Raw genomic sequence first — 13,565 nt, forward strand, 5'->3', positions numbered from 1 at the left:
TGGTTAGAAATGCAGGATGTCAGCCCTCACCACCAGACTTACTGAATCAGAATCTGGATTCTATTAGTGAGTGCTTGGGTGACTCCTATGCACAATGATATCTGAGAAGAGCTGTTTGCTGTCAAACATTTTAATTACATTTAAGTCCAATCCACATATGACAAATCGAGTTAAACCTACAAGAGGAGGCTGACTGCTGAAGATGTGTAGGTCTGCTGGCTAAAGGATAGCTTTCTATGCGGCTCCAGCTTATTGGGGAAAGTCAGTTCCAGAAGCAGAGTCAGCAAGGTAACCTTCCCAACAGCTTGCATTTTCTTTTTTGTTGGCAAATACATCACCTACATTGCAAAGTTATTGAGATCCACATCCTTGTGAGTAGGAGAGGCCCTAGAACAGCCCTGCTTAGAGATGCTGCCATGAAACAGTTTTTCACTTACCACAGTATAATCTACATTCTGATTGACTGTTGGTGGTAGAGCCAATATAATTCTTTATAAGAGAGCATACTCAAGTGTAATGTTTTTCAAGCAGTGATCCATTATATAGTAACCATATTTTAAAAATAAAAACATGGTCATATATTCTGAATTAAAAAGAGAATAATGACATGACAATAGCAAGTATACCCATAACAATAACTGAATGGAATATTTGTGACTGTCCTGCGAAATCTAGGACATATGGTGCCAAAACCCATGAGGCATTAATGACCTGGATGAGAAGTACTATGACCTTGGTCTTTCTCTGGATATCTATACCAGAATTCTGGGCACACCAAGTTATTTCTCACCCTGGTGCCGTTACACATAACCGCTCTTCTCCATCACATCTTCGCTTACCTACCCCTTCTCATCCTTCAGGTCTCAGCTTAAATGCCATCTCCCTAGACAGCTGCTCTGGAAACCTTATCTAAGGTAGCTCCCATACTCCCACTCAACCCAGTTCCCCTCCAAGGCCATTCCCTCGTTAGTACTTATCACAATCTATTGATATATTCACCTTGCTTTCTTGTTCATTCATTGTTGGCTTCCTCCACCAGAATGGGGGCAAGAACTTGGTCATGTTCAAAGCTGCACCCCTGTATCTGGTACATTCTAGATGTGAAATGAGTTTTTGATGAATAAACAAATGAAAAAGAGTAAAATCTACCCAATTTAGAGAATAAATAATCTTAATAAAAAATCACCAGACTATAGCTTATTAACAAAAATAACAATAGTAAAATCATTTATGAATAGACCGTAAGCTTCCATCAAAACCTTTCACTACATGCTCATTGCCAATGAACAGAGCAAGTAAGATCCAACGAATACTGTGGATGGTACCACTGAGTGACTTCGCTTAAATCTCTTTCCCTCTCTGAGCTGTACCTGTAAAATAAAGGCTATCTCTCAGAGTTGTGGGCAAAGGGATTTCTGTGTGTGTGTGTGTGTGTGTGTGTGTAGTGCCTGGTACAGAGCAAGCACTCAACTCAATACAGGTTTGATTCTTTATAGTTACCACCGTGCTTCCCTTGTTCAAACTGGTCAAGGGACTGAAGAATATGAAATCACATCTCCAGGCCTTCATGTGAACCTGTTTACCCAACAGTCCAGGCCCAACCATGGCTATTACACCCATCTCTTCAAATTCAGCAAGTGCAATTGAGTGCACCTGCAGCACCAGATAATTTTAGCCATGTCACAATTGAGACTTAACAAATTTTTTAAAAACATCTCCAGCAGGGCTTCCCTGGTGGCGCAGTGGTTGAGAATCTGCCTGCTAATGCAGGGGACACGGGTTCAAGCCCTGGTCTGAGAAAATCCCACATGCCGCGGAGCAACTGGGCCCGTGAGCCACAACTGCTGAGCCTGCGCGTCTGGAGCCTGTGCCCCGCAACGGGAGGGACCGCGATAGTGAGAGGCCCGCGCACCGCGATGAAGAGTGGCCCCCGCTTGCCGCAACTAGAGAAAGCCCTCGCACGAAACGAAGACCCGACACAGCTATAAATAAATAAATAAATAAATAAATAAATAGAGTAGCTATTAATTAAAAAAAAAAAAAAAAAAAAAGTAGTGGCAAGCCTTTGAGAGATTTTAAGTGAAGGAAGAATATCTTAGGTCACCCCCTGCTGAGGGAATAAAATAAAAGATGATAAATGTAAATATTAAAAAAAAAAAAAAAATCTCCAGCAGTTCATTGTTTCAGGTCATTGCTTCAAAGCTGGTGATGTTCCTAAGGTGAACTTGAACATGGTTCCATTTCTAAACAGAGTTCTTGTGATCTGCTTCAAATACCCTTAAATAAAGCACGAGGTTGAAAAACAGTTACAAGGAATCACAAACTTACTGAGTTCTGGTTAGAAACAAGGCACGATGGTAGGGACCACAGTAACCGAGAAAAATAAAAAAGTGTGTAAAGCAGTGAAGTGATAGCTCTGGGTTTTGGAATCAGACTGACTTGGGTTCCAGTTCCCATTCTACAATCTGCTAAATAGTGACCATGGGCAACATCTTTAACCTCTCTGTGCCTCAGTTTCCTCACCAGGGAACTGAGGCTAACCACAGTACCAATGTCATGGGGTTGTCGAGAAGATGGAAGAGATAAATCTGTACACACACTTAGCACCGAGTCTGCACTCAGGAAATGTTGGCTCTGATTATTAAATTCATTCTCAGCCTCAAGGGTCTTACATACATTTACAAATGAAAATATTCAGAGTGAAACAACGGCACTAAATGATATATATCAAGTGAGTAGCATCGGTCACAAAAGATGCAAAACTTTAGGAGTGCAAGGCATTCCTTCATCTAAGGCACCCCTTCATCTAAGGATGGTAAAAGGTCTCATGGGAGAGGTGAGATTGAAATGGATGGGGCCATGCAAGACGTAGATACAAATAGGCTCCCTGCGGCGGGCACTTCCTATTTGCCAAACACTGTGGGGAACCTTGTATGTTATCTCCACAAGCTACAAGTTAGGTACCTCTAAACCTCCATTGCATGTATGAGAAGCTATTTTACTGATGATAGTTGAGACTCACACAGGTTTAGTAGTAGCTTCCCCAAGCCACCCAACTGGTGGCACATCTAGGTTCAAAATCAGGTCTGTCTGACCAAGGCCCATGCTCCCACCACTATGCCACTGGGGGAAAGGGATCAGGAGAAGAAGGACGAAGGGGGAGATAAATCATCGCAGCGTGAGACAGGAAAGAACATAGTAATCTTATTACATGGCAAGTGGGAAGCAAACAATTTATGATTTTTTTTAAAGAAAAGGAAAATGAAGGTAGAAAGGTGGGTTAAGACCAGGCAGAATGGAAAACTCAGAATTTTGGACTTCAGACTATGGACAGTGAGGAAACATTTTTATGTCTTTGGTGTACGTGTGTGTTTTTGATTAAACACTGTACTACTACTATCATTACTAAGAGCATTTATTGAGCAACGATAAAGGGCCAGGCCCCACGCTAAACTATTTGCAAACATTACTTCTAATAGTTACAATTCTGCAACTTAGGTGTTGTTACCCACCCTTTCACAAACAAACAAGGCCCTGAGAGGTCAAGCCACTCACTCGGATGCCTCTAGTAAACAAACAGCAGAGTGGGCTCAAACCCAAGTGGGTGTGAAATCAAAGTCAGCGCCCTTTCCCCTAAAATGGTACTGCCCGAAAAACCTCCCTTGCAACAGAGAGCTGAAAAATAAGAGAAACGAAAAGGGAGACAGGGGACTAGTCAGACGCAAAATAGGGATCCAGAGTAAGGAGAGAAATGTCTCAACTGGAGTCACTGTGAAAATGGACGGGAAGTGACAGAGAGCAAATGTGTTCATGACCTTTTCTTTCATTTGCTCCAGTTCTGTGTCATGGTCTGCTACCTGCAGCAGAAACCAAGTTAGTAATTATTCCTGCCTGTATTACTGTCCTTGCCTTCAAGCCCTGATTTGAGTGTTGCTTTAATATTTATTTGTCCCATCACAATGTTATCAGAGTTAAAATATGGCATCATCCGCTAATCTGTTAACTGTATTGAAGTGTAGTCATTCAAGAGAATAAAACTAAGCCTCCATATCCAATAAATCACATTATGCTTCACATATTAACATCTTAAAAAATCTGACTTAAACACATAGTCTGTCAAATCAGGAGGAAACATACACTGAACTCTAATGAGCTCTGCCAAATCCTACAGTATTATTATTAAAGTTCATCGTCATCTCAGAGATGACACGGTTTTCTAAAATGGAGTGTGGTATCAATATTTGTTGGGCTGCTTTCTAGTTAATATTCTCGGGAAAGTAGCACAATAAATAAAACAGTGGGAAATGTATGCATTATGAATATATCTTTCAAACTAATGCAAAAGCTATGTGGACAATTACTTACATTATCTCGTTTGATGGAATCAAGAGTTGGAAGTTTTAATATTTATGTCATGATTCCAAAAAACCCCAAACATTTCTGCACTAGTACCTTAGGTTTAGTCCTCCTCATTCAATGAGAAACGGCAATATTTTAAATAGAAAATCAGTAGTATAACTGGCTATACAGAAATGAGTTGAAATTCATAAAGATAAAGGAGTACAAATTTCCTTTCCATATATACAGTTAATACATTAATATTCCTAACATTTTACAATACTAATTTCAAACATCTAGTATGTTTCTGGGAATAAAATTATCAAGGAAATGGCACTTAAGAGTCCCATATACTAAGGATAAAAACAAATATTGCTTGTGTACCACCTTCACCGGAAAAAGATATTTACATATAGACGATAAAGCAAAATAACAACATAAACATTCTACATTCTCTAATTTTACAGCTCTTAATTATATAATGATCTGTGGTCTGTGTTTTTTAATCTGTTGGACTTAATTTTATTCCTATGTGCAAACACATACATGGATATTAAAGAACTCTGCTCACCTATACTCAGACCCAACCAAATATCATCGAAAATTTAGCAATAAAGTCCTTTCTCTGCAGGCAGCCTTGCTACTATGTCACTGTAAAGCACAAAGATATAACTATCTTAATAACAAGACCAGAAGCTAAATCATCTTTTTTTTTCTTTTCAAAATTGAAGCTCCTTGCAAACCTAGTTACACAAATAACTTCATTCACCTTATCTTCAAATCTGAGTGTTTCTTCAACTAAGCCAGATATCATCACATCCCCACTAGTCCGATAGCCTGTCATAACAGTGGTTCACTGCAACTCCACCCTTTTCCCACCTTCAGTTTCAACAGTGCATTTAATTTTTTTTCCTATTAGAGAAAAAAAATTAAGATTAGGAGTTCAAATCCTCAAAGTAGTTCAGTGAACTGTCACATTACTATTATTTAACTGCAGGGAATTTTCTGTTTAATTGCCACTCTCTCCCTTCCCCTAAAGGACTACAACTTATTTTGATGGTGTAATGGAAAGCACTGCATTAAGAAAGAGCAAAAACATAATGGGTTTTAATTTTTAAATATCTAACCTTTTCACGAGTCACTGTTAATCATTTGCACCTGTGACTTTAATAATCAGTTCAGCAATTACAGAAGCAAAATCTCCAGGATGGGACTAAGTAAGGATGCCCCAATCACAACCATTACCATAGCAGGGAGAGAAGAAAGCTATTCTGTCATACGTGACATGAAGAAAGTTTTACATGTCAGTTCCACCCAATCTTGAGAACGGTAGAGCTCCTAGTACTTAAAATCTTCATCTTCTAAAATTCAAGACTTTTTAAAAAATATATCTCACTGCATTTTCAAATATTAAGTTTTTACTTTCTGTAACAATTTTTTCAACTTTAGGGCTTGGGGGGAAAGAAGGCTCCAGAATACAGAATAATCACAACACTATAAGAGGGGAAAAAGCTAGTTTTTAAAAATCATTCTTCCCACAGAGACATTAAGACCATTATCATTACACCACTTAACCATTTACTTCATTATGAAAGGAAACTTAGAGCACAAGTGGCAATATTCTGAAACGTGAACAATGAACACACAAGTCTGGAAGGTACAAATATGGTCTCTGTCAGTTGTGGTCCATCCTCAGCAAGTCATTTCCCCTGTGGGCTGAGGCTCCCATATCGTGGAAATCTTCCCTAACTGCTGAAGGCTGAAAAGGATTCCCTGTGAACAGCATCTGGACCACACCTTGTTTGGTCACACAAGAAGCTGACAAGGGCTGGAGGAAAATGCGTCTGGTCCAAAGATGAGAGGACAGGGCCAAAAATCAAAATATACCCCTCTACAATTTAATAAGGAGGACCCCTAAAATGTCTATTCATCCAGTTTTGTTCTTCTAATCAGTCCCGCCATCCGCTACTAGATGTTGGTCATTCTGTGGGCTGGCTGGTAGGGTTTTGTGGTCCAGCAACTGCCAGCCTTTTATAACCTCAGTGATGGTGTGGAAGCATCCATAAATATGCTTTTTGGCATTAAGTCACTACCAAGGGAAATATTAGAGAACAAACTCCCCACCCACAGCAGAAATTTCTTAGTTTCAAAGCATCTGGAATGAAGATCCCAATTACCTTTAGCAAAATTTCTTTTAGGGTTTTTTTTTTTTCAATCCTCTTGCTTGCTGAGGAACCTTCTAAAGAGCCCCCCAAAGATGATACCCACAGTTCAGGTTATTGGTCCTACATTTTCCTAGTTAGGGAGGGAAGGAGAAGTGTTTGATAGTTTACCCAGGATCCTTCCACTTGTAGCCGGAATGAACACCAAAAAAGCATCAGGACCCTTAACTCCTTAGAGATTTAAAAGACTTCCGGAGGAATAAAAAGAAATCTCTCCCTCCACACCTGCACCCCCTACCCTGCTTCTGCCCCAGCCTTAGAATCAGTAGTCCGTCTGTAATTCCATGAGGTTCCAGAGAGACTCCTTTATTCCATGGGGCTTCCGGATCTGACCCCAGGAAAGCCCAGTTGGTCATCCTTCTCCTCACCCTTCCAACCTTCACACCCAACCCCTCCCCACCGCCCCAGGCCACCTCCTTACCTGATAATGTCGTCGTTGTGTCCCAAGAAGAATTTTTGGCTGTGCTCGCGGGTGCTGTAAACCACCCCGACGCCAGCCACAAAGTAGACCACTTCCTTGCCGGCGGTGTAGTACAGGTTGTTGCGGCACTGGTGACCCCGGTACCCGTACACCCACTCCAGCCGGAGCTGGCAGCTGGGAGCTGTCCGATCCGCCATGATAAGCTGACCCCACTCGCCCCCCGGTCCCTCCGCACGCGGGTCCGCGGCCCCCGGGCTCCGGGTCTGTCCTCTCCAAGGCTCGGGATGCGGAGGACCTGCAAGGGCTCAGCGTGCAGCGCCGGGCTCTGATTTCCGCGGCGACGCACAGACACAGACCAGCGCGCCGGCCGCAACCATCATCCGCCGCCGCCGCCGGAGACGAGCCGCCAGGTGCGCGGCCGCCAGACCTCGCCGGGCTCTCCGGCTCCCTCTCCACGGGAGAGGCGTCTTCTGGGGCGCCAGCACTCGCGCGCGCACGCCTCACTGCACCTGCGGGCTACGGCCCCCGTGAGAGGTTTTTGGGAGGGTCACCCCGCCTTTTAAATCATGGATCTGCATATCCAAACACTGATTACCAGTTCACTAACTGAAGTTTGCTGTGCCCGGGGGCCTCGCAGCAGGCAGCGGGATTTATTCTGTGACAGCTTTAATTTGACAAGGAACTCGAGTAAGCTTTGCCATCGCCATCCTTGGATCCGAAACTGACAGTCTACATCCAGGATGCGAGAGCGAGGAAGAAAGAAACATGTTTTGCGTAAGTCACCCAGTCCAAGAAAATGATCCCCAAACTAAACCAAGTTTTTAAAAAATTGTCAACTATTCCTCCTCTCTCCCTCCAGATCCATCTTTTTAATGATATGAAATATGCCCTAAATGCTGCTGGCTGGTGGCTGCCGATACGATTTGAAAGAATATTTGCTGCAAGAGGGAGGAGATATGGGGATATACGTATATGTATAGCTGATTCACTTTGTTATAAAGCAGAAGCTAACACACCATTGTAAAGCAATTATACTCCAATAAAGATGTTTAAAAAAAAAACCCAAAAAAGAACATTTGCTGTTTCCCCACTGAGCCAGGGCAAATATGCAACGGTCATTTTTTAGTTGTTCCAATTAGTTGTCGTGTATGTGTTCATAATTCATATCCTCCGTGAACCGTCTCTTGGCCGAGAAAACCACAAGAACTTAGCAGCTCTTACTAATTAGCAACTCCAATTGAAAGCGCCATAAAAGATTTTTCTGAATCGGAGGAAACTGAGACACTAGTGCAGCTAGAGGCAGGAAAGCTCAACCTACAAACGCTCCCAGTCCACAAGAAATTAATTAATTAACAAGTGACCAAAATCTTGTACCTCTCCCCAGGAAGGTCTGCGCTAGCTATGGGGTCCCGCAGGCGCAAGGGTCACGCCTCTAGCCCGGCGTGGGGCGGGAGCGCCCGAGGAACCACTGGGGACGGCGAGCCCCCACATACGCGCACACACATCCCAGGCATTGGTCTCTGCCGACCTGAGGGATGCCGGCCCCGGGGGACACCCCGGCCCGCGCACAGTGCCGCCTTGGCGGCGTCCGGCACTCCTCCCACACCCGATCCAGGCTAGCCTGCGGAGCATCCCGGCTCTGCCGCCCCTAACCTCTGCTCTGAGCGGCAGCCGCGAGCACGTCCTGGATCTCGCACGGGCGAGCGAAATCCTCTGCTTGTCCCCCACTTCCCAACCCTTCCCCGCCTCCCGCACCCGAGGATAGGCTTCGTCACTGGGGCGCCGCGGGAGACAGGTTCTTCCTCCAGCCGAGGCTCCGGGGGCGGGGCCACAGCGCCGCTTTCGGGAACCGCGGCTGCGGGTTACTAGGCGAGATCTCGGCGCTTGGAAACGGCGGTGCCCCTGAGCGCTGGGACCGCCCCCTCCTTCCACCTCCCCTGTTGCCTCCTTCCTCCGATGCATCCTGGGAAATGTAGTCCGCTCCACGCGGGCCCGGACAGGGAGCGCACGGAGCCGGACCACAAGTCCCAGGATTCCGCGCGCCCAGAGTGGTCCGTAGAGAGGCCGTTAACTGCGTCCGCGGTGCTTGCTGTTCTTTGCTGAGCAGAGGAAGGCGCACCAAGGGCGACCGCTGGCCAGCGACCTGCGTTACCTAGTGACTAAGGCTGCCGGCCCGCGTGCGTGTGTATCTAAAAAGAAGAGCAGTGGAGCAGGAATAGAGACCATAACATCTCTACTGCCCACGTCGAGAATTTCTTCTGCACCTGTCCCTGAGGGCTACTGTAGCCGACTCAAGCCCAAGTTTGTTTCCCACTTCAGTTTTAGTTTTTATTCAGATGGATTCTAATCTGTTAAAGTGCAGTAATGCCGCGTTTAAGAAAAATGCTGGGGATGTGGTCTCACTTTGTCCTAAGAACCAGCGCCTTCCTATGAGCTGCTTCATAAGACTTGGGTAGTTAAGGATAACCAGATTTTGCAAATGGGAAGGTGCTCACGCCACGAACAACTAACCTTGACCCTCAAACGCAGAAGCCAGTGGCATCTATCCAAGTGAACTGTGAATTCCAGTGTGTTCTGAAGTAGCCTCTTTTCAAATCCGGGCAACAGCTGACCTGCGAGAAGAGGCTTCAAAATCTCACTGACTAAAAAGCTGCAGAAGGACGATTAAAGGGACATTTTTAGCATGCCCTTTCCTTTCTGTGCTCTCAGAGTAATCCCTTACTCAGTTCTTCAACTACCTCAAGCTTTAGCACAGCCCTCTGAATGGTAGGAAAGCCTCTAGGAGATTAGAAGTGCCAGAGTTTGGATGAGCGGTTGCTGCCTGCAGCAGTGAAGAGGATGTGAATTGGTCTCATCATTCTTTTTAAGTAAACAAAGATCTACAAATCCATGAAGTCGCGCTGTGCTAGACAATAAGGGCACTACCAAATGTAAAAACAAAAACAAACAAAAAAACATGGTCTGAAAGATCTGAGACATAAGCTAAAATATAATGACCAATAATGCCATGCCATAAAACAGTGCCAATGAATTAAATAGAGACAGTAAATTCTATATAAAAATTCACAAGATGAAGAGCTTTTCCAGCTATAAGTCAGGAAGGACTTCATGGAAGAAATAGGAAATAAAGGTAGAATTGAGATAAGTAAACATAAATTGAAAGCACTCTGCATGGGTCTATAGAGTAAAAGGGTAGATACAGAAAAACAAAGATTTAGAGAATAGAACTGGTGCAAGAGAGAATTCGTGTAAGATGAGAAGGGGACATAAACCTGAAAGGTTAGATTGTGAATGGAGCTGAACCTAGAGGTTTGCACCATATTCTTAAAATAATGGAAGGCCATTGGATTTTTTCGGGGGGCGGGGAAGAAGGGAATAACAATGAAAACACCAGTAGTCAAAGCTTTGGGTATTAGAGGCTTAAGGTAGACCTTGGTTGGGGTTCTACATTAGAGGTAGTAGCAATGGTCCAGAAAGGAAGGGACATCTTCCAGAAAAATTACAAAAGGATGTTGAAAAGAGTCTCCTCAACAAATAGAAATGGATATAACATGACATGTTCATTTCCTCAGTTACCTTTAATATAACTAGTGACCACCATGCTATACCATATTGTACTTTTAGTTAAATGAGTATACCTATACCTCCCAATTCAAGACATAGATCTATTTATTATTAAACAACTGATGAGAAAATACAGCAGAGTAAGGCACAGTTAGAGAATTTTCCACCTCATGTTTCTTAGACAATGAGAGGGAAAAATATTCTCAAGAAACAGTATTAAGGACATAAGGTAAGTTCAGGAACTCATGAAAATTCTCACTAAAATACTTCCATTTATAAAAGTAAAACAAGAGAGTAAGTGTATAGTTTCCAGGTTGTAGAGAGGATACTTTTAGAGAAGAAGACCCTGTGTATTACCTTGGGTCTTCAACAGAAATCAAATGTTTTACCAGTATCTGCCATCATCAGGGCACTCTGCAGAGTCAAGAGAATAAGCCAGAATCCACAGGAGTGAGATACACCTTTGGCTGCATGGAAGGGGCTCTGGAACTGGACATTTCACAGGATCTCAAGAAATAGCAAAGGCCTATTCCCTAGCAGAAGCTATGCTCAATCCCAATAGATCTCACTGTTTTTCCTACTCAACGCTTTTCCAATTTTAGGCTACAGGAAAGTGGATAAAAAGCAATATCCAGCCACTATAGCTCTGAGAAGATAAACTTATTCTCAGATAAGGTGAGAAGAATGTCTAGAAGAATTCATACATAATGTATCTGAATAAATGATTTGGAAAGAGCTGCCCCATCAAACATAAGCAACAAAAAAAGTAAGGGCAGGGACTTCCCTGGTGCCGCAGTGGTTAGGAATCTGCCTGCCAACGCAGAAGACATGGGTTCGATCCTTGGTCTGGGAAGATCCCACATGCCACAGAGCAACTAAGCCCGTGCACTACAACTACTGAGCCTGTGCTCTGGAGCCCGTGAGGCACAACTACTGAGCCCACGCACGACTACTGAGCCCATGCGCCAGAACTACTGAAGCCCATGCACCTAGAGCCCGTGCTCTGCAACAAGAGAAGCCACCACAATGAGAGGCCCACGCACCGCAGCGAGGAGTAGCCCCCGCTCGCGGCAACTAGAGAAAGCCCGCACGTAGCAACGAAGACCCAACGCAGCCAAAAATAAATTAATTAATTAATAATAAATAAATGTTAAAAATAATAATTTTTTTTAAAATACCTTTAAAAGAAAAAGTAAGGGCATAGCAAAAGCAAACCAAAATCTTGAAAGAAAGGTACATTATATGCGAAAGATTGATGAAGAAAATTTATGTCAAAGAAGCAGATTCTCTACCAAAGAAGAACTTAGTTACAATATGAATTCAAAATATCAAGAGCTTAAAGATGGATACTAAAAATAAAAGCCAAGCTAAAGAAGTAATCAAATATGAACACAATTTCAGATCTAATGAATACATTTGAAACAACAGAAAAAAAAATGGAAATCATATTACCAGTATGGAGGAAACACCAGAAATTATCACAAGAAATGCAGAGGAAAAAGCCAAGGATATTAAAATAGATAATGCTTGCGACAGCAAAGCTAACCCAACTACAGATCATTGGCATTCCTAAATTAGAGAAGCCAACAAATGGAACAGAAAATAAAATAGAGAAATATATTAACTGAATCTGCAGATTAAAGTGGTACACTGTATATAAGAAAAAAAAAAAGATGATATAGAATAGTCTCCTTGGAGGCATATCCTAGCAAAATTATTTAACTTCAAGAATAAATAATATTTCAAAATCATTTGCCAACTTTAGAGAGGACTGTTATACCACCCCTGCCAATTAGTAGTTAAAGAGAAACATTTAAGCATTTACTTTGTCTTCTTGGAGGAACTGAAGTTTATCCTCAGTTGATAAAGGAAAGCTATTTACATAAGAATGCTAGCTAATAAATGTAGGGAAAATAATAGATTTAGAAAATCATCCAATGATGTAACTGATGCAGGAAAAGGTTGCAAATGTATACCAAAATGATTAGATGAGAGGATATTCCTTCCCATAATGCTAAAGAATCACCCTACAAATTATGTAACTTTAAATGGAGTGCTCTGGAGGTCACCATCTCAATTAAATTATCAAACTTAGTATCACCAGTACTGGCACAATCTGCTCCTTCTGCCTCCTGATGTGATGCAGTATGAAATACTGCATAAAACATTTTTGGCCAAATAACTAAAGTCTAATCAAGCCTTATGACTTAACTCTAAGTTTACAGAAAATATGGGATAGATGAACAAGTTAACTGAAACCATAGGTAAACAATCAGGTAAAGCCAGAAAATAGGGCAGCATACAACACAAGTGGTCTGGCTTGATCAAAAAAGCAAACGTAATGAAACAAAAAATACATAACAAAAAGGTGGGGGATTATTCTTGGTTAAAAGAGACTAAAGAGATATAACAACCAAATACAATGGGTGACTCCTGATTGGATCTTGGATCCTGATTTTTTTTTTTAAGGCCACAAAAGACAATGTAGGAGAACGAACAATTGGGGAATTTTAATACAAAAAGGATTATTCTAGAGCAGTGGTCCCCAACCTTTTTGGCACCAGGGACCGGTTTCGTGGAAGACAATTTTTCCACGGATGTGGGGGGGATGATTCAGGCAGTAATGCGAGCGATGGGGAGCGATGGGGAGCGAGCAGCAGTCGAAGCTTCTCTGGCTCGCCCGCTGCTCACCTCCTACCGTGCGGCCGGGTTCCTAACAGGCCGAGGACCCGTACTAGTCCAAGGCCCTGGGGTTGGGGACCCCTGTTCTAGCGGATATTAGAGAATTACTGTTCTTATTCTTTGGAAAATTGTATTCTAAGGAAACACATCCTGAAGCATTGAGGAATAAAATGTTACATCTACAACTTACCTTCAAGTGATTCAGGAAGAAATGTGTTCTCTATGTACATACAAACACACATGCACAGGAGAGATAAAGCAAATATGGCAAATATTAGCAGTTGCTTTATGTATCTTTTTTCTGTATGTCTGAAATTTTTTATTATAAAAGACTGGGA

The 13,565-nt window shown here is 42.7% G+C and overlaps 1 protein-coding gene across 2 annotated transcripts in view; it reads right to left on the reverse strand.

Annotated features, from left to right (window-relative positions):
* The window catches only part of EML6 (EMAP like 6), a 311,591-nt gene extending 304,333 nt beyond the window's left edge, over positions 1-7,258 (reverse strand). For both annotated transcript variants that reach the window (XM_059942768.1, XM_059942770.1), the window contains exon 1: positions 6,982-7,258. In XM_059942768.1, the coding sequence (XP_059798751.1) occupies positions 6,982-7,178 (197 nt within the window). In that variant the 5' untranslated portion in view covers positions 7,179-7,258. The remainder of the gene's footprint in view (positions 1-6,981) is intronic.
* Between the last annotated feature and the right edge of the window lie 6,307 nt (positions 7,259-13,565).

This window comes from Balaenoptera ricei, chromosome 13, assembly GCF_028023285.1.
Source record: "Balaenoptera ricei isolate mBalRic1 chromosome 13, mBalRic1.hap2, whole genome shotgun sequence".
NCBI classification, from domain to species: domain Eukaryota; kingdom Metazoa; phylum Chordata; class Mammalia; order Artiodactyla; family Balaenopteridae; genus Balaenoptera; species Balaenoptera ricei.